The 25,852-nt window shown below is 37.7% G+C and overlaps 2 protein-coding genes across 3 annotated transcripts in view; both read left to right on the top strand.

Annotated features, from left to right (window-relative positions):
- The window catches only part of LOC106944835 (heparan sulfate glucosamine 3-O-sulfotransferase 5), a 90,750-nt gene extending 82,597 nt beyond the window's left edge, over window positions 1–8,153 (top strand). For both annotated transcript variants that reach the window (XM_015028107.1, XM_015028108.1), the window contains 2 exons: window positions 4,930–5,071; window positions 6,499–8,153. In XM_015028107.1, coding sequence (XP_014883593.1) covers window positions 4,965–5,071; window positions 6,499–7,429 — 1,038 coding nt within the window. In that variant the 5' untranslated portion in view covers window positions 4,930–4,964 and the 3' untranslated portion in view covers window positions 7,430–8,153. The remainder of the gene's footprint in view (window positions 1–4,929; window positions 5,072–6,498) is intronic.
- A 5,784-nt stretch (window positions 8,154–13,937) lies between these two features.
- On the top strand, window positions 13,938–22,956 carry LOC106944833 (histone deacetylase 2). Its single transcript, XM_015028104.1, has 14 exons — window positions 13,938–14,135; window positions 16,171–16,283; window positions 16,413–16,530; window positions 16,637–16,711; window positions 18,095–18,233; window positions 18,322–18,463; window positions 18,600–18,692; window positions 19,967–20,075; window positions 20,155–20,295; window positions 21,116–21,224; window positions 21,343–21,473; window positions 22,114–22,272; window positions 22,364–22,421; window positions 22,624–22,956. Exons 1-14 carry the CDS (start codon window positions 14,081–14,083, stop codon window positions 22,655–22,657), a joined length of 1,476 nt encoding a protein of 491 aa, XP_014883590.1. The 5' UTR covers window positions 13,938–14,080; the 3' UTR covers window positions 22,658–22,956.
- The last annotated feature ends 2,896 nt before the right edge of the window (window positions 22,957–25,852 follow it).

Below are 25,852 nucleotides of genomic sequence, written 5' to 3'. Positions count from 1 at the left end.
AAACACATCATCACAGATGTCAGTAATCAAACTTTTATCAAATATATATAAAAAAATTCCCCTCTCACCCTCCATGGGTGGTCTCTTTCATCCTCTGAGCTCGGGTCCTCTACCAGAGGCCTGGGAGCTTGAGGGTTCTGCGTAGCATCTTGGCTGTGCCTAGAACTGCACATTTCTGATGTTGTTCCTGGGATCTGTTTGAGCCACTGCTCCAGTTTGGGGGTGGCTGCCCCGAGGGCCCCGATGACCACAGGCACCACTGTGGTCTTCACCTTCCAGACCTTCTCCAGTTCCTCTCTGAGGCCCTGGTATTTCTCCAGTTTCTCATGCTCCTTTTTCCTGATGTTGTGGTCACTTGGTATTGCTACATCCACCACAACGGCTTTCCTCTGTTCTTTATCCACCACCACAATGTCCGGTTGCTTTCCCATTACCATTTTGTCTGTCTGGATCTGGAAGTCCCACAGGATCTTAGCTCAGTCATTCTCCATTTGTGGAGTAACATTTGTTACTTTTGAAACTTCCAAATTGTTTCCAGAAAATTTCTGAGATTAATCTAAAAAATTCTGAGTTTTTTCTAGAAAATATTAAACTTTTCCTAAAGAAAAAAAAAGAGATTTAGAGAATTGAATCCTCTTTTCTTTTTTCTATCTACAATGGCCTGTTGTAGTTCATGCTTTCATAGCTGTTAGTTTCACTTCAAGTTTGTGTGTGTGCATAAAATCCATTGTGTCTCTGTGCTGCTCTAGGATAAAGTGCTCCCCTTAACAGGATTAATTATCATTAGAAAATGAATGAATACATACATACACAGCATTTCCTGAATTGAATCATTTCTGCTTAGTCTGCATGTGGGGTAGTGGTGGGTAATTGTTAGTTTTTGTTTGTTTTAATTGATCTGTAGAGCACTTTGAGCTGTTTTTAGCATGAAGGACGCTTTATAGATAAAATTGATTGATTAATGGCAAAATACTTTCTGCTTACTCTCTACTTGCTCCTCACCATTGGTTGTAAAGATTGTCAGAACTTTCCTTTTCCCTGTGTGGTTGTTAAAAATATTCTCAGAAGAGGATGAGGAAAATGCATAGTTAATGAAAATAAAACGCTTTATAATTGATAATTCTCTCTGGGCACCTTCTGGTGCTCCCTGGCAGGAACAACTGTTCTAGTTGCAATTCCTTGTCAGGGCAAAACACTCATTTGTGAGGGGGTGTGCATATGTGTGTGTGTGTGTATCGTGTGGGTTATAAATGAGTCATGAAGAACGTGGTGCATGCTATTCAGTAGGGCGATGTAGTACATGCTGCTCAAACTCTTTGTCAAGCTGGAATTGTTTAATAGCATTTATAGCAATTCAATATTTTGCCATTATAAATTACTTTGACTATGCTGTTGCTTTTAAGGAAGCTTATGTAACCTAACAGTTCTTAGAGTGACAATAAATCCAGAGTACGATTCTGGAGCACTTCACTGTACCCTGCGTTAATACCACTGAAGTCCTCCATGCCTTAAAACGCCTTAAAACCTCAATCAAAGAGTTTTTACATGAGACCAAAACAAGGAAGGAATAATTGTGAAATGGAAAAAATAATATTTTTCCTCAGCCTCCACAGATAATCGGGTTAAAGTTAATGGGAATGGTGATTGTTAGAGTCTGGGGCAGAATTCAAATTCCAGCTGTAACAACATTAAGTATACAACCAGAGCTGAAACAGACTAGTTTAGTTTAAGCTATATTCATGTATTCATGTGGCACAAAGTCTAGAAATAGATCCAACAGAATATGTGACAATATATAAAAATCACTGAAGTGGATGCTCTGACTAAGCTTAAGTTAATCTACAAATAAAACTGGGAGAAGCTGGTACAGATCCAACCCAAAAGACTTGGATTAGTACGTCCAGTGTAAGGCTGTTCTCCACAGTGTTAACTCATAGCTGCTAAATGCAAATGCCCACCACACTTTTCGGATTTTTATAAGCAAAAACACAATAAAAAATAAATAAATCTAAACAGTAATTTTCCTACAGTTTACAATTATGTGCCGCCTGTGCTGGTCAAACAAATAAAATGGCAATAAAGGTTGTGGTTCCTATGTGACAAAATGTGAAAAACATCTGCAAAGAACTGCATTTACTACAAGATACACCATAATAAAACCATGTATCTCTAGACCACACTTGGTGCAAATCAGTTTATTGACAAACACAAACTATATACATAGAATAAATGGTAACACTTTATTTGAAGGGGGGTGAATAAGACTGTCATGACACTGTCATAAACATGACATAACTCCTGTCATGAACATGAATAAACCTTCATGAATATTTATGACTGTTGTCATAAAGTGTCATTCGGTAAATTATGACACTTTTAATACAAAGTTGACATTATTCAAAATGTCTTTGTTATGACAACTTTACATTAACCAAGAAATCATTACTGATATAAATTTGTTATAAAAGTATTACTGATTGCACTTTAAAAATTAGGTAACTTTATGTTATTAAAGGTAAAGTTTAAACAGTAATGATTTCCTGGTTAATGTCAAGTTGTCATAACAAAGACATTTTGAATAATGTCAACTTTGTATTAAAAGTGTCATAATTTACCGAATGACGCTTTATGACAACAGTCATAAATATTCATGAAGGCTTATTCATGTTCATGACAGGAGTTATGTCATGTTTATGACAGTGTCATGACAGTCTTATTCAACCCCCTTCAAATAAAGTGTTAGCGAATAAATTAATATTCTGGTGTGTTATCAGGCTCTTTTTGTGGTGTTTAGTCATGGTACCAACTTACACAGGTGTTTAATTTTTATGGTTAAACAAAGAGAGCGTCATGAAACCTGCTGACTTAGACTATTTTTGCTGATACAGTCATGTGTCAACAAAATACATAACAGAGAGACAAGTAAGGTAAGGTCATTTTATTTATATAGCACATTTTCAGCAACAAGGCAATTCAAAGTGCTTTACATGAATTAAAAGGAAATACAAACAACATAACAAACCAAAGGAAAGAAAAAGAAGAAGAAAAGCAAAATGACTAATCTAAATCCTTTTCTGGTGTAAAGTGAGTAGCTACAGTTTCTAAAAAGTAGTGATGTAAAAGTAATTAAGTAGTGACTCTTCCTGTTAAGTATTTCTAGATACTAAGTACGTAATTATTCTAATTCTAATTATGATTCCATTTCTGGGCTGCATAATATTGATCTAAATAGTGCAAACCCCACAATTTCTAATATTACTAAAAAACTAAAATAATCCTTTTCTGGGTATTTTTTCACAGTATGGTAAAGATTGTTGTATATATTGTTGCTGACATGTTTTTTTTCTGTTTGTGATTTTTTTGAGAAATTGGTTTCTAACTCTAGTTTTCAGTCAGGCACAACAACATCAATCTACCTCACTGTATGTGGATGGTAGAAATGTGTAAGGTGCTTTATTCTGGTTGGTTTATTGACTTATTCCAGCAAGTCAAGCTGAAACAGGAAGCAGTTTTTTTTAATTAAAGCAAACAAACTTACAGATGGACTCTGACTACTGACTTTATTCTTGTGCTTTTCTTCAGACACTCTGATGAAATCACAGAGGCTCTTTTGTTCTCCCTTCAAAATCCACAATTGGGAATAAATTAAAAATGTTTCCAGTCTCAGCGGACAAACGCTCCCAACACTTGTTTGTCAGACACTACAAGAGACACTACAATATGTGCTCTATTTGGGACAGAGTTATCTAATTTAGTTCTTAGTTGAATTAGAGAGCATCATGGTTTTTAATAGTTTTGTGACTGATGTTACTCTCTGTTGTGATTTATGCAGGTATACTTGTTACTAAAAGATGAAACAGAATGAGTTTGAATATCGAAGGACCCTCCTGTTATGTTGCAGGTCAAATTGACCCACGAACATTATTGCTGTACCTCAGAAACGAACATAAGAGGAGGTTTAATTAGGGGCATAGCTCTGTTCCGTTGGGTTGAAGGGATTTGATGCCCTCTGTTGGTTAACCTGCCAAATTACAGTCTAAATCAAAACTTTACAGATGATTTGTGAGATTTAGAAAGGAAACGAGAGCAGTCCTATGAAGACTAATTTTAAAGACATACTTGAGGTTAAATGTAAACATAATATTAACAACACAATGAACACAACCTAATTTTTAACTGGGAATGAGTCTTTTGCAGGTCAAAGGGACAAATTGCAATAATTCATTGCATGAAACAGGAACAATCCTGGAATCTAATCCCATGATTTGGACTATAATAGAGTTATTGGAAGTAGTTGGAAAAAATATATTTTGGCTAAAAGATGTCTGCTGCATAAAGTGAGATGTGTTTTGATATTGTAGCTTAAATGTATTTCATATGATATATTGTTTGACTTGGAAATACAACACGAATAATGGACAGAGTAAAATATTTATAGTGATGTTTAGATATGAAAAGGTTTCTTTCAATTTCCAGTAAAATTTCAATAATTCCCACATTTCACTTACATTTGTACTTTTTCAACCCTATTTGCCACTCTGTGTCAACATTCATTTTCAAAACCAAACTGCATTAAGTCATTTATTCATTAAATATGTGTAATATTCCCCTTATGTTCCTGTTTTAATCTTCATGAATTTTTCTGACAGCCTTCTTTTTTCTTTCTGAATTGGAACAAGGTCACAGTCTTACACAGTGATGCCGTAGATCAGATTAAATTTGATTCTCGGCCTGTCCAAAATAAATAAATTGATGCAAGCAAAGTGGTGGTGGTGCATTTCCTCTGATCATTAGAGTCTAATGGTGCTGCAGCGCATTGTGGGCGCAGGCGAGTGTGGCTTAATCACTTGTAAAACTTGATTGAGTGTGTGTTAATAAACATTAGGCTGTCTCTTTTTCCCTGCTGATTAGTGGTTCATGTGCTTGCAGGCTGAAGACGCAGTCCTGAAGATTGATGGAGGGCCATGCTATTCAAACAGCAGGCACTGCTGAGACAGAAGCTCTTCGTTCTGGGCAGCCTCGTGATCGGAAGTGTCCTCTATCTTGTGGCCAGGGTTGGGACTTTGGATAGGTGAGTTATCACTGTGACATCAGAAACACACATCACAGACTCATGGGCATCTTGTAATGTCTTAAATCTACCGTAGCTGAAAATACTTCCTCTGATACCCAGTTTACAGCAACATTTCCCCAAGGCAGGAGCAGAAAGAACATGAAGGTCTAGTTGTTAAGAATGATTTTCTCTAACACCTTCAAATATTGGCAGCCGACCAACCGGCCTTCAGCTGAAGCATTTTCTACATAAGTTCTGTGTAAACAGGTTTTGTGTAAAAGACAGGTTAGTTAACATGTATTGTTGGAAAACCAAGTCAAGCCTTAGAAAGTTCTTCCTCACTGTAGCTCCAAAATCAGACTTTAAACTACTTCTGTTCGTTTATATTTAACTGAATGTCTTTGCACCAAAATACATGAAAGACCTGCTATCAACATTCCAGACCTGTCAGGTCTTGTGGTTCTGGTCTGAACCAAACATGAAGAAGCAGCATTTAGTTTTCACTCAACAAATGTCTGGAAAAGTGCAAAAATGCAGTAAGACCGAGTTATTTTAAATCAAAGCTTTAAGCCTCAGCTAACTGCTGGTTATTCAACAGCGCAGAGCCGGGCTTCCATTTCTGACATCCTCACCTCCAAAGATACAAAATGCCACCTTTATCACACGTACCATTGTCACTAAAGGAAGCAACAAAATAACATCCAACAGAGAAAGAGACAGCAGGAGAGACAGGAGGAGCAACCATGGTGGCGCTAATGCTAAGCTAGCACAAATTTAACTAAGTACTTACCATGCCAAAAGAAAAACAAGTGTAACACAAAAGGTTCACAAAGTGTAAGGTGTAGCAACAGAAAACATGTTTTAATAAAGACTACTTATATGTTAGAATTACTCAGTCAAGCAGGAAATAGATTAAATCAAGAAAGTCTCAACCACCAGCAAATCTTTGAAGTGCAACAGCAACAACAGGAAGTGCAGCAATATGTCTCCATTCACAGAGCGACGAGAGTCAAAATTTCATGCTGAAAATGCCCAATAACTAGCTTCAACATATAACTTAAATAGATTAACTCATGTCTTTATTTCGCTGACAAATACTCGATGGAATACATTATTCTCTCTCTGGTGTCATTTAAGAGTTGTTTCTGTAACACATGACGGATTGTCAGCACATATGAAAACCAAAGGCCCCTGGCTTAAGTCACTCTGTCATTTAATCAATTGAACGCTGAGTACAGCATGCAGTATTGTATATTATGTTACCAGATTGTGAAGCATTCTTTCCAACATCATTGGCATCAGGCCAGACCTCAGTGGGTGATGCACTGCCTGAAGCCAGAGTTAAAATAATGAAATTGCATAATATATCTTAAGCTTATTTGAGAATGGTGTTGAATGAGAAAAATAGTTTTGTTGAATGTACAGCATATATTTTTGTTTTTCAGGTTACAACCCATTTGCCCCATTGAGAGCAGATTTCATCCGTCTGAGCCGGAGCAAATCCCTCTTCGTACGCTGCAGTTTAAACGCGGGCTGCTCCACGAACTACGCAAAGGCAATGCCACCAAAGAGCAAATCCGCCTGCACAACCTGGTCCAGCAGCTGCCTCGGGCCATCATCATCGGCGTTCGCAAGGGGGGCACCCGCGCCCTGCTGGAAATGCTCAACCTGCACCCAGCCGTGGTCAAGGCTTCGCAGGAGATTCACTTCTTTGACAATGACAAAAACTATGCCCGCGGCATTGACTGGTACAGGGGTAAAATGCCCTTCTCCCTCCCTCACCAGATCACCATTGAGAAGAGCCCTGCCTACTTCATCACAGAGGAGGTTCCCGAGCGCATCTTCAAGATGAACTCTTCCATTAAGCTGCTGATTATCGTCCGAGAGCCCACCACCAGAGCTGTGTCCGACTACACCCAAGTGCTTGAGGGCAAGGAGCGCAAGAACAAGACTTACCACAAGTTTGAAAATCTAGCCATTGACGCCAACACGTGCGAAGTGAACACCAAATACAAAGCCGTCCGCACCAGCATCTACACAAAACACCTGGAGCGCTGGCTCAAGTATTTCCCTGTGGAGCAGTTCCACATAGTGGACGGGGATCGGCTCATTACGGACCCGCTGCCAGAGCTGCAGCTGGTCGAGCGCTTCCTGAACCTCCCCTCCAGGATTAGTCAGTACAACCTGTACTTTAATGCCACCAGGGGATTTTACTGTCTGCGATTCAACATTGTCTTCAACAAGTGCCTGGCCGGCAGCAAGGGCCGCATCCATCCTGAGGTGGACCCGTCTGTAGTGACTAAGCTGCAGAAGTTCTTCCACCCTTTTAATCAGAAGTTTTACCAGATCACTGGAAGAACATTTAACTGGCCATGAAATTTGTCTTTCATACAAAAAAAAATAATAAAAAAAAGATCTGACAAGGTATGAACAGCACTTTGTTTAGTTTAATACAAGTATGATATTGTGACCAAATAATAATACTTGATGTAAGTTTGCTCTATGTGTGTAAAATGCAACACAATAGTTTGATGTTTTCACTTAGAGGTTAGGTGGGCAGAGCCAATTCTTTAAAGTCAGTTTACACGTCTGTCTGTGTTTCTCTTCCTAAAAAAGAACATTTTCATGCAGTGTGTTTACAGTTACTTGCAAAGTAAGAGTTAGAGAAGCAGAACTTCTTGAACTCTTCTAAATTTTGTCATGTCCCAACTTGTGAAATGAGTGAAATCTGAAAATGTTGGAGTGCATCTGTAATCAGAATCCTTTTTAAACCCCTAAGCAGATTAAAGTGGAACTAATCATGCATAACAACCCTAATAGAGATCTCAGAACAAACAGCACCAAGAGACCAGGCAGGGAGAGCATTGGTCAGAGGAGCAGGCCTGGTAGATCTGGAGAAACTGCAAAGATCCAGAGAACAGGTGGGAGAATCTCTCAGCGTCACAGATCTGACCTCTTTGAAAGAGATACAAGAAAAAAAGTAATTGAATGAAAGCCATCAGCAGAACAGTTAGACGCCCTGATATTAGACACTTGATTATAATTTCAGTTTATGTATATTATCCTGATTAACAATAAATTTCTCAATTCACTTTACAATAAAAACAATATTTTGCAGCAATCCTTCATAGTGAGCATGCATGTTCTAACAGTGGAGAGCAGAACCTACATTTAAAGGTTGGGACCCAACCTTGTTCTGCTAGGTTGGGTCCCACACCCAACCTAGCAGAACAAGGTTGGGTGTGAACATCCATCTGACGCAAACAATCCAGATTCCAATCCAACTGAAAACCTGTGACAAGATTTCAAAGTCATTATTCAAAGACATTCTCAGTCCAGTCTGAGGTTGAACTGGCTTCCCCCACTCTCATTAACCATTTTCATGTCTGACTGCTCTCAAATAAAGGCAAGTAGGGCCAATGAAACCTTTTTATCTGTTTTTTTTTGTTCAAAGAAAATGCATTTAGTTTGAGAGCTTTGTTCTGTAAAGCACTGACCCAGCAGAGCTGAATACACACGCACAACACAGTTTTCAGATTTTATTTGTAAATAAAAATTGAGAAGAGTGTTTGATTTTCTTTCCACTTCACGGTTATGCAGTAAAACATTGTGTTGGTCTATCACATACAATCCCAACAAAACACACTGAAGTTGGGTTGTAACATGACAAAATGTGAAAATGAGTGTGTTTGCACTGTCACTGTACCTACAAGCGATTGTTTTTAAGACCATCCTCATAGACATTTATAGTGTTAAGATAAACTTTAAATGTAAATCTTTGAATCAAGATAAGGCAGATTTAAGATGACGAAGAAAAAATAAATTTTTTGTTAATGCCTTGAACCAAACGGCATGTTCAGTTCAGGTGCCATAACTCCATGGTCAAATGGTTTAAATATCATCCACTAGTTTTCAATCTTTAATTTGATATTATCTTAGGCTAACCTGTTAGCCTGCAGCATCCTTTGGTTTTCAGCAGAGGTTAATCTCTCCTGTGCAGAGCTAGAATTAGCCTGGCTTATTCAGATTCAACTGGACAGCTTTTAGGACAACTGTTCTCAGGTGGGATATGTTGTTAAAATGAAATGTACTTTTTGTATGCTTCTTTACAACAGAGGTCTTGATAAGAATACTGTTTTAGACAGTGTAAAAATGGGTTTTACCCATTCTCAATCCATCTTGAAATAATCACACGTGTAATTAGTGCCGCTAAGTGCTATCAGATAGCCTAGAAAGCTCTAAATTCATCATAGCTTACACAACCTGATCTTGTAGTTTTAATTTAATGATGTATTGTCATGTCCCACAGGCGTTTCTTTTCCCAAATTCACCAAGTCATGCTGCAAAAGGCCACAGTAGGTAAAATAATGTTGTCCTGTCAAATTAAGTTAAATAGATTATGATCAGCAACATTTGTCTGTTTCAGTGGGAACACGCATTATGTATCATAATTGTGTTGTTAAAAAATATTAAACTAAAAGTACATGTGACATTTTTTCTGACCATTTGTGTATTGTGTCACCTTATTGTGTATTATGCAAGTGAAAGCAGATTTAGAGTTTTGCAGTTAAGTAGATGCAGTGCTATTTGGCACACTATTGGTTGGTGATTGCATAGCAGCCAACCCAGGAGCACCACTCTTTTACATTGGAGACACACAAGACTGTAGATGTTAAGTTTTGTGGTAGACAGATATGTAATCTGTCTACCACATATTAAGGTATACCTTAATATGTGCCTTCATAACCTTAATAATTCTGCCCCACAAGGAGCCAGACTCCATAAATCTATCCAGGCGTAAACAATGGCTGAAAATTATAACTAAGAAATTATGAGAGAAGTCTGTGTCAGTGGACCACATCATATACCAATTCCACCACTTCTAGTCTGACTACTCATCCAAACAGATTTTTCTATAGAAGTTGCCATCAATGCTCCACAAAAGGCCATTGCTGTGACTTGTGTTTTCTTCTTAATAGCTTCCTTTGTTTTGTTCTGATTTTGTGACAATGCTGTTGTCTCTGCATAACTTTAGAATTAATTTATAGATGGTTACATTGATCATAAAAGCACTGCCCTTCATAACCCGGGTCAATAGTGACACCCTTTTTTTAACCACAAAATTTATGACTATGTATGTCATAGTGGTGATGGCACTCCTTCCATGTGAAAAACACATAGCAAACTAAAACACTACATTATTTTTAATTCTTTACCTTTAAAACTACTACATTCTACAGCTGAACACACTTAGCTTGTTCGGTAACACTTTATTTGAAGGGGGGTGAATAAGACTGTCATGACACTGTCATAAACATGACATAACTCCTGTCATGAACATGAATAAGCCTTCATGAATATTTATGACTGTTGTCATAAAGCGTCATTCGGTAAATTATGACACTTTTAATACAAAGTTGACATTATTCAAAATGTCTTTGTTATGACAACTTGACATTAACCAAAAAATCATTACTGATATAAATTTGTTATAAAAGTATTACTGATTGCACTTTAAAAATTAGGTAACTTTATGTTATTAAAGGTAAAGTTTAAACAGATTTCCTGGTTAATGTCAAGTTGTCATAACAAAGACATTTTGAATAATGTCAACTTTGTATTAAAAATGTCATAATTTACTTTATGACAACAGTCATAAATATTCATGAAGGCTTTTTCATGTTCATGACAGGAGTTTATGACAGTGTCATGTCAGTCTTATTCAACCCCCTTCAAATAAAGTGTTACCGCTTGTTCTGTTTTATAGTAGGTGTTTCCAATGGGAAGGTCATTTTGCAGATCATAAAAAACAAACCTGGTGGACTTTTTTACTCCAGACAAATCAATAAAATATGGTGGGATGGCAACATATTAAACACATTGCATCAACTGATTCACTTTAGAGATCAAGCAATGTTGTCATAAGACTTAATTCAACAAAGGTGCTGAGGATCCGTTGATGCCCAACTAAAGAGAAATGTTATCAAGTTAGCAGACAATACAGGAAAGTCTGGATGTGCAAACTCTAATTAGAGAAAAGTTTTTAGTTTTTCTCCAAGTCACACTTTGAGTGGTTTAACGAGAGTGATTGCTCATAACACATCAATCAAAAGTGTCATCTGAAACATCTGAATTAAACATTGAGACTAAATGAAACGCTGTTGCTGGCTTGCAGTGAGTGGGAAACAGTGACTATCTGAAAGGAAAGGAAATCATATTACAGGAAAATAAAATATCTGATTCCACCTTCCTAATCAGGTTAAATTTTTACAAACATTTTCAAAAATGGGCCCAGTCTCTGTAGAATGCATTAAAAATCATTTGCTGCAGTACAAAAGTATTAATCACAGGGGGTGAATGGGAAGAATTCATGAGCCACTTCAATCAATACGGCATACAAAGTTAAGCTTATTACTGGTAAACTTTATTTCCTTCTTTCTGTTCAAGAAGAGAAGCCGTAATAAAATATGGAGTAAAAGATAGTTATCTCCTTCAAAGTAATCGGAGAAATCAGCAGATTGTAGGCTAAACTAGAACATTTCTGAAGAAATTTAACCGGGGCCTGCCAAAGTGTGCCCGTCGGTTGGAACCCAGCATTCTGATGCTAAAAATTAACATCAATGCTAAAGAAAGCTGCAATGTACTCAACAGCATGTGGAAATAATTCTTACAATTTGATTGAATTTTTTTTTTTTTTGTTTGAAACATTTTTTTTTTAAATCCTCAGTCACCCAGGACATGACAAAACTAAAAAAAAGGCTTAAAAATAAAGCAACTTGACAAATTATAATTTAAATAGGCCATAACTTGTATTGGGAGCCATTTCAATAAATCAATGTTTATGATGAATTTTATTATGAGGAGTTATTCATTAAAGCTTTTGTATTTAGAACCTTACATTTTTGTAAAGGTGTAGCAAAGATTAGATCAGCCAGACTGAACAAAACTCGTATGTAAGCAACATTTGAATTTTAGTTTTACTTCTCTGCAGGCTCCTTACTGGGAATAAAACATGTTTGATGTGCTTACTAGACATTTTTGGTACTGCAGCTTAAATGTGGTTTAAAAACATTTTAAACCACAATTTACTTTACATTTCAATGGAACCTCGCCGACCCCCCCAAAATTGCTCTTAAGAAATTTTCCTGTTTATGGTCCACTCCAATAATGAGATGGGATTTACGCCCATGGTACCGCGATTCATATCTGTACCTCACTCACAGTAATTTCAGCGATAGGAGAGAGATGGTGTGCGCTGAGCTCTGAAATTTTTCATTAAAGTATGAAAATGAATGGCTGAGAGCCTGAGTTTACCCTGTCACATGATTTTGCTCTGAAGCACCTTGACAGAAAACCGTCAGCCCTAGAGAAATTTCGAAAACATTTTAAGGGAGCAAGGATTTGGTGTGATGTCATGACCAACTTTCATACCAATAGATCAATATTTGTAGGCATGAGGGCAATTTCAAAATCATTTTGGGGTCAAAAATCTACTCCTTTTCTCACTCTAATGGAGCGGTGTCAGTTACACTCTGCGTTTCGGCAGTTGGAAAGTTTGCTTGTTTTTCACTTTTTACGTCGCCATTTTTACTTGAAACCCCAATAAAAATAATAGCCCTCATGCCCGGCATGTCACGTGACAGGAGCAGTGAGTCACTGCTCTTCCCTATGCAATGCTATGGCAGGCCCCAATGATAAGAAACAGGAGACTTGGCTCAGTGTTAATTTCTATATAGCTCATTACTAGATATCTACTCATTAGTGGTACTATCCTCCACTGACTTTAAGTGGAGGATAGTACCCTGAGAATCAGGGTACTATCTGATCAGATCTCAAAAGAAAGAGCTTCATAAATCCTACAGAAAATCTGTGGGTATGATGGAGGAGCCAAACGTCTGGATGATTTAAAGAGGTCAACGCTTCGTCTCACTCTGGGTTCAAACCATGTGACACGTTTTAGAAGAAAACTCAACCCTGTCCTGCTGGTGAAAAGGGATTTGAAGATTGTAATAGTTGTACAATCACAATTCTGTTTAAAACAATTATTTTTCAATTTTCTTTTTTATCTTGATGAATAGATGCACTGAAGCTAAAAGTTAGATTTTTCCACAGTTAGATTTTACAACTGAACATAAAATGTATTTTATTTTACAAACTTATTAGCAAATGTTAGCAACATTTAGTCTATGACCTTGAAAAAATTGTAGCTCTTAAAATTTCACCTACATATGTGATAGTTAAGGTTGCAAGAGATAGTGAACGTCGGACCACAATGGTGAAAATGATTGAAGCAACTCAAAGATGTTTAACCTTTTCTTTTCTTAAACCTGTGCAATAAAAATGCTTGGTGGGTTGTACGTCGTGGTCTCTGCCTCACTGACAAACAGAGGATGGCTGAGTAGCCAAAATTGTGCTCAACTAACTCATTGCTTATATATTTTTACTCAAGTAGGTAAAAAGTATAACGTTACTTACTGATGTAAGAGTAAGAAACTATTGGGTAGAAATGTTACTCAAAACATCTGATTTAATTTATTAATAAGGAAATACTTTTTTGAAGAATAAAATTAAAAAATATATAAAAATAAGAAAAAAAATCTAGCAAGATTCAGAAATTAATATAAATTGTAAGAGTTTTTTTTTCTCTCTTTTCTTTTTCAAAAACTTATTCAAATAATTGTGACAGAGTAATAGTTACCTCTGTTGATAACTTAAAACAACTACTAACTTACTATAGCTCTGTATCATGTGTTTGATTTTGAATTTGTATATTTTTTATGAAACATTCTTAAGTATTACTTCTGTAAGGGAACCCAAAAATGATATTCGGGTCATTTGAACTCATGGTCTGTCGCTGAGACGGCCCCCACCTCTAAGTCGCCTGTCAGCGGGTGACCTCGCCTCGCCTCTCCGCCTCGTCCAGAAGTTGCTCCTCCTACCAAGCAGCGCCGTGTTGATGTCGCCCATCCTCTTTGCCGTTTGATCAAATTAATTCAAACTTTTTCCCCCCAAAAAGCTGATTGTGACATGGCTTACACCACAGCAGGTGGGACCAAGAAGAAGGTCTGCTACTACTACGACGGTATGTGACGAATTACTGCTGCATCTGGCAGGCTAACATTAGCCATGAAGCTAATAGCTGCTGCTGCAGGTGATTGTAGCGACAGCTAACTAGCAACACACAAGTAGCCTGATTAACGATGACTCAATGGCGTCCACGGAGCTCAGTCACCCAGCGTTCTACATTTCAACTAACTTAAAGCTTAATTACGAAAATGGCTACCAACTTATTTCAAACATGCTGGAATTAAGTGTTAGATAATAAATACGTGTATACTAATAATTATTTAAAGCAATATAATCTGATAAAACGAAGACAGCTAATTGAATACAGAAATTTTCCTAATTCAGTTACATGAGCTGTGTTTGCCCTGGGGATTTTATCTCCAGACTGTTTAGTCGTTGCTGTTTTCAAATGAGTGCAATAAAATTGACGAGGAACTCTGCACGGTGATACTTTAATGAAGTTGGTGAAGAACGAGTAAAAGAAAATGTATTACACACTTGCTGCACTCAGATCTGATTGCTTGTGTTGTCTTGTATCTTTGGTAAATGTTCTTGTATCTCCCATAACTATTAGTTTGTTTAAACAGAAGTGATTATGCCAATAAATGCACTTCATTTATTGGCATTTTTTTTACATCTTGAAAAGTTCTCCCGCCTCTTGAAAACATTCATGGGCAAAATCCAAAAGAAGACGTGCGTCCAGAGAGTTTGAAATTCACGTTTAGTAAATGCCTTGACAAGAAACGCATCAAAGATACATCTGCCTTCATTTATTAGCCATACAGTTGGATATTATTATACCAAGCTTTCTTTTCTCTTTGGATGGATGACAGGAGGGATGTTACTGAACTGTTTTCTCTTTTTCTGTTGCTACTAGGGTAAAACATGTCCTTTATGAAAAGTATTCACCAATCCCCTCCTCGATTTCTTATATCTTGCATTTCAGCCACAAACTTCCATATATATTCTTGGGTTTTCACATCATAAATTTGAGGAAAAACTGTCTTGTTTATGCCAAGAACACCAAAATCTGAAGTGTAGTGTAGGGTGCATATGTATTCAGAAAAACCACCATTCGCCTGGCAGTTTGTTGACATTTAAATGCACTAGGAGAGCAGTGACTGATCAGCTCCACCTTTCCTAATTTGTGGCTGTTTGGTGAAATTTTTAGTGCATTCCGATCTATGTAATAATTAATTAAAATTAACTTATTTAAGTCCCGGTCTTAAAAAATACATAGGTAAACTAAATGAGTGGGCTTACAATAAGAACAAATTATTTAAACCAGTCAACAAACATTTATTGCAAACTGACATGTCATTGTGTTTGGATGAATGACAAAATGTTCAAAATACATAATAGTATATTACCAGCACACCTGCAAAAAAGTTGTATTAAAATAGACATTTGTAATTTGAGAGGATCAGAGATTTCAAAAAACAGAGTCAGAATTAAACAGATGGAAAGTTGTATTTCTGTTTATTGAACAAATCTGTGGAACAATCTGTCTAAAAGAAAGCAAAGAGAGTAGTTGAATTGTTACTTTTACAAAAATAATAAAATATGTTATCAAGGTATAATGAAGTATATTAATTCAGTAGAGTGCTGTATTATTACAAAGAAGGTTTTTATTTACTTTCTTTATATATACACACATCGCCTGTTTTGGGTTAAAATACAAGATTTCTTTTTCTTCAAGTGACTCCTTTTCATTCAAAACGTTTATGTCAACATGTGACATGTTCATTTTAAACTGCAAATGAATGAAATAAAGAAACAGAATTAAAGGAAATGAAGGTGCATGAGGGCTGTTGTGGGTTTGTCCATCACACAGACCGGTTAAGTAACATGCTTATTCTAAATCATTTTGGATCAAGTGACTATATAATGCTGTTAAATAAACTCGTTTTTGGCTCTAGCTAATTCACTTATTATTTGAACAGTGTTCTTAAATAATGACATTACCATAACATTTTTATACTCTGAACTGAACCAAGAACATGACAAAGTCAGAAGCTTAACATTGAACTGATCCCCGATTTGCCTTGCAGGTGACATAGGAAATTATTACTACGGACAAGGTCATCCCATGAAGCCGCACCGCATCCGGATGACCCACAACCTTCTTCTGAACTACGGGCTGTACAGAAAGATGGAGGTCTATGTATGTTGTCTGTGTATGACTCAACAGTTCTGTCTCTCATTGCTTAATTGAAACTAAAGTGTGTCACCTCTTTCCCTGTCTGAGTTCTCATTGAGTACGTGTGTGTGGGTGTGTGTGTTTGGCCCTCAGCGACCACACAAGGCCACTGCAGATGAGATGACCAAGTACCACAGTGACGACTACATCAAGTTCCTCAGATCCATCCGGCCGGACAACATGTCTGAGTTCAGCAAGCAGATGCAGCGATGTGAGAGCTCACTATCTCTTTGGAGCATTTTTAGAATGCAGGTGAAAGTTTGGGTACCTAATTTGTCTTGCGTATAGTTGATTAGTTTTTTATTGCTCCCTTCCAGTCAACGTTGGGGAGGACTGCCCTGTGTTTGACGGCTTGTTTGAGTTCTGCCAGCTGTCTGCAGGGGGCTCTGCTGGTGAGTCCCATTTATAATGGGCTGCATGCATAGAGACATTATGGATTTTGTGATTAAAACACATTAATTTCATCAATGTACAGGTAACTCTGCTGGTAATTTGAACCTTTTATTCAAGATGGGCATATTTCTGCTAATTCTCTGATTGACACGTGATGTTTAAAGCTTGCTCATGTTACATCTCTGTGCAAATGGAGAGACAATGTACTTGGATGGGAATTCAGTCTGAGTCATTGTCCAGTTGGAACTAAAACATTCAGTAGTTTGATCACCAGGTCACCCAGCCTGGTGAAATCTGTCCCTTGTTCTACACTTTGCTTCGTCCAGAGGATCTGGACCGTCTGCTGTTGAGAAATGATTGCTTCCTGAGGGCATGGAGTCTGTTGAAGTTTGAAATTTTATTTAATCACTAACGTTTGGCCATGACGTATTTAACTTGCCAGCTCAATCATGAAGAAAGCTATAGTAGATGGTTGTTAATTAGTCCTAATCCTAACCCCATACGGAGTAGGGCCATCATTTCCTATCCAGCAATAAAATGTCTTGTACATTCCTTTCTTGCTCTGACTTTAATTGCTCTGTATTTTGAAACGTTTCCAACATGGACTGAACAGCTTCGTTCACTTCCTCCACTGCCTTTGCCAAACTACAAACATAAGCAGACTACAATCATAAAACAGCACAGAAAATAAAATTCATCTTTCACAACTCATTCATTGAGTCGGTTGAAACTCAAATCAAACTCAATGGGAGAAATCCCAGATGAAGCATTGAAGGGAGATGATAAATGTAAAGAGGTAAATGCCAGGCTACCATTTACCTAGTTGTCTTGGAAATTATTATTGGTGTTGATACAAAATAATACATTAAAATATTAACTAATGCATGTTGTTGGTCGTGAATTATTATGAAGTATAGATGAGTCGACATGGAGTGGTGTGCTGGTGCAGCGATGATTACTTTATCAGTGCAACACTTTTCCTGCTGACTGACAAGCATCTCCTGCTTTCAGAAATTGGGATGAAAAGATTAAACTTCAGGTCTATGTTTTAGATTTTTTTCAATGGTGTTTAAAACCTTTCGGATTTTTATCTATTAAATGTGTTGACAGGAGTGGAAACAAGCATCTAAAAAAAATGAAAAGTCTTAAAATGCTTAAAGCCAAAGCGATTCAAAAGTCAATTGGTGGACTGATTGAATCAACAAGAAGGATGCTTCACTATTTCAGATACAAATAATTCTTGTTAGATTTGACCTGCATACCAGTTGACACAAGCTTCTATGTAGAAGATTTACCATAAGTTACTTCCTGGAAATAGATCAGCAAGAGACATTTGTACCTCATATCTTTCTCTTAAATGAAGCACCTTCTGTTCTGCGTAGCTGGCTCGGTGAAGTTGAACCGTCAGCAGACGGACATTGCAGTGAACTGGGCCGGAGGACTGCACCACGCCAAGAAGTCTGAAGCTTCAGGCTTCTGCTACGTCAATGACATTGTGTTGGCCATCTTGGAGCTGCTCAAGTAAGATTATCAACCAGTATTTTTAGAAAGGAAACAAACCTCCAGTTGTGCTGAACCAGACTTGGTTAAGTCTTGTTGTTTCCCCCAGGTACCACCAGAGGGTGCTCTATATTGATATTGACATCCACCATGGCGATGGAGTAGAGGAAGCTTTCTACACCACAGACAGAGTCATGACTGTGTCCTTTCATAAATATGGGGAGTACTTCCCTGGAACCGGAGACCTCAGGGTGAGGAGAGAACAGAAAACACCGGCTCCAGCTGGGGGCTGGTTAATGAAGGAAAGGATGTTTAGAGGAAGATCATGATGGAAGGATACTGTTTCTGATAATTACAAGCTGATCAGGTGTTTGTGTTGCGTTTCAGGACATTGGAGCTGGAAAAGGCAAATATTACGCTGTCAACTTCCCACTGAGGGACGGCATCGACGACGAGTCCTACGAGAAAATCTTCAAACCTGTTCGTAGAAACCTGGACATTTTTCCACCTTCCACTACTATTAGTTATGTCTTCAAAACTTACTTTGTCTGACGTTTGTCTAAGAAATTGCTAATGACCAGCACTCTGACTGGGTGAGGTAATCTCTGGGCTCTGAGTGCAGGTGGCCATTTTGAAGTGGAAAAAACTAAAGGGTTAGCAAGCGACACATTGGCTTCATTCCCATTAAAAATGTGTGCAAACTTTTTAAAAATATTTCTTGTTGGGAAAACACAATTCAACAAGTGCGGTGTTTCCATTAAATAAGGAATGCAATTAAAATCACGTGAATAAGTTTGTTCATTAAAAAAAACACACTGCGCCATCCTCCTCCTACTACCTGTTGTTGTCCGCTTCTTTCTGGTTTGCACCAGTGGCAACGTGTAGTTGTTAATCATGTGACTTGTGTGACACAAAAAGTGTTTCCATTGTAGTTTTACAAAATAAACCAATTTCTGTACAGCCCAAAAAAATCCACCATATCCCAGCGCCAAAACGTTTGAAAATTGTGTGTCTCCATCAAGCTAATTCATTTTCAGAACGTCAGTGGAAACACAACTACTGATATTGAGCACACAGTTAGCACCTTAACACAACCAATATCAAAGGCTCTTTTTTTCATTGAGTAAAACAGAACGTAATGGTGGTCAGAACAGAGTTTGTCACTTTCCTGAAATGTATCACAAATCTCTCTATAGTGTTTATTATCTAAGAGGTTATTAACTTAAATGACTGCTACTTGGTAGAACATGTGCACCAAGAGGACTGTCTTAAATTCACTTTAAAAAATGTATGTTGGCATTTAATATGTTAATCACAAGTCTTAAATTTTGTTGTGGTAGGACTATTTAACATCTTATACATTAGATATTGAGTTGTGTGCCGACATCTTCACTGCAGTCTCTGATTAGGCAGCTACCAGTAACCAGCTAGCTAGTTAGCAACATGCAATTTTCTTTTGCTACTGTTGCAATACAGATCTTAAATTTCATTCATAATGGTCTTAAAAAGTCTTACGTTTCAGCTGGTGAAACCTGCAGAAACTGTTACAATCTATAGCTGTGCTTTTCAAACATTTACATTATCCACAAAGCCTTTGTTTCTCTCTGTTAAAGTGATGTTTAAATGGAGGAAAGGCTTTCAGGTGAATTTTTGACTTTATTCTCCACAAACACTCACTCCTGTCTTCAGCAGAAATTGGAAACCAGAAGTGTAAAATTCCTCTCTGAAAGGAATTGTGCCCTGTGATCCTGCAGGTGATGGCCAAAGTGATGGAAATGTACCAGCCCAGCGCTGTGGTGCTCCAGTGTGGCGCCGACTCTCTGTCTGGAGATCGCCTCGGCTGCTTCAACCTCACCATCCGAGGTCCAGAAACACGCCACACTCTGTCCAAGCGGGTGAAGCTTCAAGGAAGAGTTTGACGTTTGTCCCCGTGTCCAACCAGGTCACGCCAAGTGTGTGGAGTACATGAAGTCGTTTAACCTGCCACTGCTGATGCTGGGTGGAGGAGGATACACGATCCGGAACGTGGCTCGATGCTGGACCTATGAGACGTCCGTCGCTCTGGATACAGACATCCCTGATGGTTCGTTGCTGGTCACTCATCAGTTGCTGTGAAAATGACCTGATGTACTTCCTGTTAGCTTTGAACAGCCAATATGGTGTCAAAGGTCTCGTGTCAGTTTTCAAATTTCATTCTTACATTGTCTGAGTGAGGTTGTGGTTGCGTGCGTGCGTGTGTGTGTGTACTGATGGCCTCTGGTAGCTATGTGCCAAATCATTCTTTCAGAGAGAAATGAAGAAGCTTTCTGTATTTTAGGGGACGTGTTCTGAGAACATTATGTGCTGGACAAATAATTGGCGCAGCTAAAGCAGTAGCAGTATTTTGTCTTTGCTAGGCACATAGAGCTATTTTATAGCATAATCACGTAACTGTGTTACCCTTCAGTTGTTTTAATGTATTATGTTAAAATATATGTCAAATATGACTGAAAATAAATTTTACTTCCTGGTTTAACGTGTTGAAATCAGGCCTGTGTCTCTTTAAGAAACTCTTGTTCTTTCTCAGACTCCACCTTCAGGAAGTCATCACAACATGGCTCCTCTATTAACCCTTTAACAATGTTTTTATCAGCGTTCCTCTGAGTAGTTCGTATGATGAGCTCAGCAGCTGTGCAGTTCCAGGTGTTACAAAGCTGGTCAGGGTATTGCCACAGTCTGATTTTTTTTTCTTCCCCTAATTCTGACAAAACTGTGAAATTCTGTAAGGTTTTCCAGGACAATCAGCACTAACACCAGAAAGCAAGCTGAAGCAAGATCAGGAGGTGATTGAGTGGATCTGTACTTCTCCCTCCGTTTCTCTTATTCTTATTGTGGCTTCCTCTTCTCTGCCTCTCCTGTTGCAGAACTTCCATACAATGACTATTTTGAGTACTTTGGACCTGACTTCAAGCTGCACATCAGCCCCTCCAACATGACAAACCAGAACACAATGGAGTACATGGACAAGATCAAGTATGTGCAGTTGCTTTCTGCACCGGCAGCCTACCTGGAGATCAGTATTAACATTCATACCGCTGTTGACCATTTAATCACAGAGCATGTTTGACAGTGTTGAACTCTGACCTTTCAGGCAGCGGCTGTTTGAGAACCTGCGGATGCTACCTCATGCCCCTGGGGTCCAGATGCAGGCCATCCCAGAGGACGCTGTCCCAGAGGACACGGTGGACGAGGACACCGAGGACCCTGACAAACGCTTGTCCAGTAAGGTGTCCTCTGCTTCAGTCACAAGCTTGGATAAACCGCCTTGTTAAAAACCAGGGATGGGCATTTAATTGTATTGTTTATTGTGACAAATGTCTTATCATGAGAAGAAGTTTAATATATCGTCGTCTCAATTAATGTAAAAAAAAAAATCTGAAAGTATTATGGGAAGTGTTATTTTTACTACTTTCCCTGCCAGTTGTTCCACAAGAGCATCAATAAATATCAGTTTATTCTCGTGCTGTCACATGGGATCATAAGATGATTTAAAGATTAAATCGCTCAAATTTTAGACCTTTGGTTCTGCTGGAGTTCTTCCTCTCTCCTGTCACTACATGTTCACAATGAAGAATTGCTCTGAAATCAATGACACAAGTGACGGGCTACTGTCGCCCCCTGCTGGTCCAGGAGGAGCGAACGCCTCAAGCCAATGACTCCATGCAGTCCTCTGGGTGTCCTTAGAAACTGTTTCAATTCTACACTGATCTTAATGTGCTCTTTGATAACCAGGACCAGGTGGAATGTATGTGACAAATGACTTGTGTTGTAATGTGCCTTGAGACGACAGATGTGTTTACTGGGTCTTTGTAGTCAGAATTTATGTAAGTGGCTTATGAAAGTATTCTTTGTGTAATTGCAGTTCGTGCCACAGATAAGAGGATAGCCTGTGATGAAGAGTTCTCCGACTCTGAGGATGAGGGGCAGGGGGGCAGGAGGAACACAGCCAATCACAAGAAGGGCACCAAAAGACCAAAAGTGGAGGAGGCAGAGGAGGAGGAGAGCGAGGAAAAGAAAGCAGGTCACTAACTGGATGTGAGAGGGTGACGAGAATGAAATGAAGTTGTGCTTCAATAGCTGATAATAAATATTTCTGTTTCTTCATGTTTTAGATGTGAAAGAAGAGGATAATACAAAAGACAGCGGCTCAGAAAAGGCTGAATCCAAAGGGTAACAACAATGACCTTTTTCAAAAGAGAAATCCTGAAGTGAAAAATCAGAAAAGCTCTAGAAGAGTCTAAACAGTGTAATTATGCAGCAGACCTTATGTGGAATCCCTGTTGAACGTTCTGTTTGCGCATTTAACTTGGGTGCATCAAATGTTTACTTTTGCTCAGTGACATGTTAATGTATTCTTCCCATTACCCTGCAGAACGGTGAAGAACGAGCAGAACAGCAGCACCTGAAGTCTCCATCTTAACCATGTTTGACCCAGCCAGTGCTGTCCTTTGTCATGGATCCATCTGTCTGCTGAGATGTTGTTTAGAGCGTTATATTTATTGTGAATCTCATGTTTTTTGATATGTAAATCTCAGCATTCACCATTTATCTTTGCCAGAAATCCTTTTACATCAAAGGATGTAAAAGGACTAAAAAATACATCTTTTTTAGTCTGTCTGTCTGAGACCAGGGCGGAATCTGAGGATGAACATGTCCTGCTTTTGATTGAAATTTTCATATTTTAAATAAAACTTTTTATACTGTTTGTGTGATGTTGAATTTTTTGTTCCAACGTTGTGTAGTGAAAGCATTAATCCACACGGGGGCGCGCTGTCCAAAGGGAAAAGTGGCACTGACATCCCAATCTTAAACGTTAGTGTATTTGTTGGCTAGCATTGCTCTTAGCAATGTGCAGGCATTTTAGATATCTGGAATGTAATTATGGCTAGTCAGATGAAACCGACTGCCTGTTAAAAAGGCATTTACCTGTTTATCAAAAGGTTTGTTTATCTTTGTGAAACATATAAACATTTTGGGTTGTTTATCTGATGAATACAGAGTAAAAGTCCCAGGGAAAATCTGGTCAGATTTTAATTAAAGAATGCTAAAGAGCTGGTCAGTAAAATTGAATGATTTTTGTGCCTAACTTGATTTGTCTCATAAATTAATTTAATAAATTACAACAAATGAAATAACGGCTGTTTATCTACATACAAGGTTTGGTTTAAAATGTAAAACTTTTTATATAGTTGTTTGAGTTGAGTTCTCTTTTTAAACCTTACCTGAGCTCCTGTGTTGTATCCCCAGGGCTTTTTAGTAAACCTTTATTTAAGTAAAGTTTATTTATAAAGCGCTTTTCACAGACATAAAATCACAAATCGCTGTACAATAGAAATCAACCTTAAAAACCCTACAAAACACAAAACCACCAGAAGAAACAACGAAATCAAGAGATAAAAGCCTGGGAAAATAAAAATGTTTTTAGATGCTTTGACTGGTTTTGCACCGTGAACCAGGCGATAAGGACGGCGGGTCGCCACGTCATAAATGAAATTGGTGCTTTAGTTGAGCAGGTGTTTTACCAAATACTGGGGCAGTGTAACTATGATGGGGACATAAAATGAAAATGAAACATGATTTTATTTACGAATAACAATCAGATATGTGGCATTCATTTGTTTTCAGCATAAGTTAGTCAGAACTACCCGTTGCTCCTCTCTACTAGCTTTAAACATCTAGAGATGGACATGTTCGTCCTTTCCTTTTTTTTTTTTTTTTTTTTGCTTTTTTTTTTTTACATTTGTAAAAACCACTTAAGCTCTCCCCTGAATTGGACGGGGCTGTTTTAATACATTGATACGTTTTGATGCAAACCTCTCCATTGTAGCTGTGGCTTAGAGTTGCCATCTTCCTGGAAGGTGAACACTGACATATTCAGGTTTCCTGCAGCCTCCAAGAAGTTTCCTGTCAGTACTGTCCTGGGTGTAGCTCCATTCATCTCTCCATCACCTCCATTATCTCCCCAGATGGATTTACTGCCAATAAATAACTCATGGTTGCTCACAGAATGTTGGATGTTTTGTCACAAGGGCCAGAATCATCAAGACAAAAGTATAATGGACCAAAAAATGACATTTTTAAAAGCTAACACAACAAAATATGTCTATTTTGTTACACCTGCTCAACAACAAATGACATGTAGTTAAACTTTTTGTAGATGAACAATGTGCAGATTAATATTGAGCTTAAACTTGCAAAGGAGTTTTGCCTGTTTTGTAGGGCTGAATCGGATTAGTCATAATGAATCTATAATTGAAATGATCATCAACAACTTAGTCATTGATTCACTGGAGAATAAAGACTCTAAAACATGTAATTTTCTGAACAAACAACCTACAATTGTATATATTTTGTACAATTTGAGCCAAACTGTACAAACTAAATACATTAAAATGAAAAACCTCTATAAATGTTCAACTCCCCAAGCGGCAGTTTTTCTCCTATCAAGCATCTTTTGCTATCTAATTATTAATCGGTTACTTTAAAAAAAAATAATCACCAGTTCATCTATACACTGTGTTGATGTTAAGTCAAGCAGAAATGACTGAGTTGTTCACATGTAGATGTTAGAAGTATTTTTTTAGCTGCAGATGTATCCTTCACTACAAATGATCAAGCATTCACTTAAGGTTGCTAGCGCTAAGAATTGCTAATTGATATTGCATTTTAGGTTAGAAAATGTGTTTTCTCTTTTTTTTATTGAATGATGTATTTGCATTTTCTTCTGTATTACTGTTATTGTATACAATAAGCTTTAGCAGGTTAACTGAAAAATATGCAGAATGTACCTTTTTTTATCCATTACTTGGAAAGTCCCACAAGAAAAAACAACTATATATGAGACAAAACTTAAGACCTATGATCAATATATTTAAGGTCAACTCACATTGATTAATCGGTAGCTGCAGGTAATGTTTTGCCATGATGTTTTGGGAAAAAAAAACATAGGAAACTTTGTCAAGTTTAATAAATCCATTAGATGTGTTAAAATCTGCTTTAGAGTAAAAGTCACTGGAAAAATCTGGACAGATTTGAATTAAAGAATGCTAAAGTGCTGGTTAATAAAGTTGACTAATTAGTGTTGTGCCTAACTTGTTTTGTCTCATAAATTCATTGTAATTTAATAACTACCATTTCTGTCAACCATCATCGCTGGTTGGGCCATTATTGAATTGCAGTTGGGGGCCATAGAAAAATAAGTCCAGGGATTCCAAATAGCCCTCATACCACACTTTGGACACTCCACATAGTTCATGCACCACTATGTGGAGGTCAATTATAAATTCTGACAAAATAAATTTAAGTTTATGGATACAACAGAACAAAATGTTGCACAGATGAATACTAGGTATTTATTCTAGAGTCAGTCTTGTGTTTGCTGCTCTTCTCAGTAAATATGTGGTGTGAACTTCATCTTTAGTCTACTTCTTGATTCCTCTATTTTTTTTTACTTGGTGTGGTCAAAACTGAAATGTTTGTTCCCTTAATAAAGCAGAAAGCAGCAAAGTGTCGTGTTTCAATAACCAGAGATCCAGCTCACTTTTTCTTCACATTTATTGTTGCTTTTAGTGTGCTCACAGAAAATTAGAACACCTTAAGCA

Source organism: Poecilia latipinna, unplaced genomic scaffold (genome assembly GCF_001443285.1).
Source record: "Poecilia latipinna isolate Pla-1442-1.1 unplaced genomic scaffold, P_latipinna-1.0 Scaffold114, whole genome shotgun sequence".
Classification (NCBI taxonomy): domain Eukaryota; kingdom Metazoa; phylum Chordata; class Actinopteri; order Cyprinodontiformes; family Poeciliidae; genus Poecilia; species Poecilia latipinna.
Note: the sequence above shows the minus strand (reverse complement) of the source record. Positions and strands in the feature narration are given on the sequence as shown.

Bases quoted from the DNA above. Each gene is read 5' to 3' on its own strand.
- LOC106944833 (XM_015028104.1), top strand. From the start codon at position 14,081: ATGGCTTACACCACAGCAGGTGGGACCAAGAAGAAGGTCTGCTACTAC. The intron at 18,464-18,599 runs GTGAGGAGAGAA...GTTGCGTTTCAG, and splicing joins CTGGAACCGGAGACCTCAGG to GACATTGGAGCTGGAAAAGG. The intron at 22,273-22,363 runs GTCACTAACTGG...TTCATGTTTTAG, and splicing joins GAGCGAGGAAAAGAAAGCAG to ATGTGAAAGAAGAGGATAAT.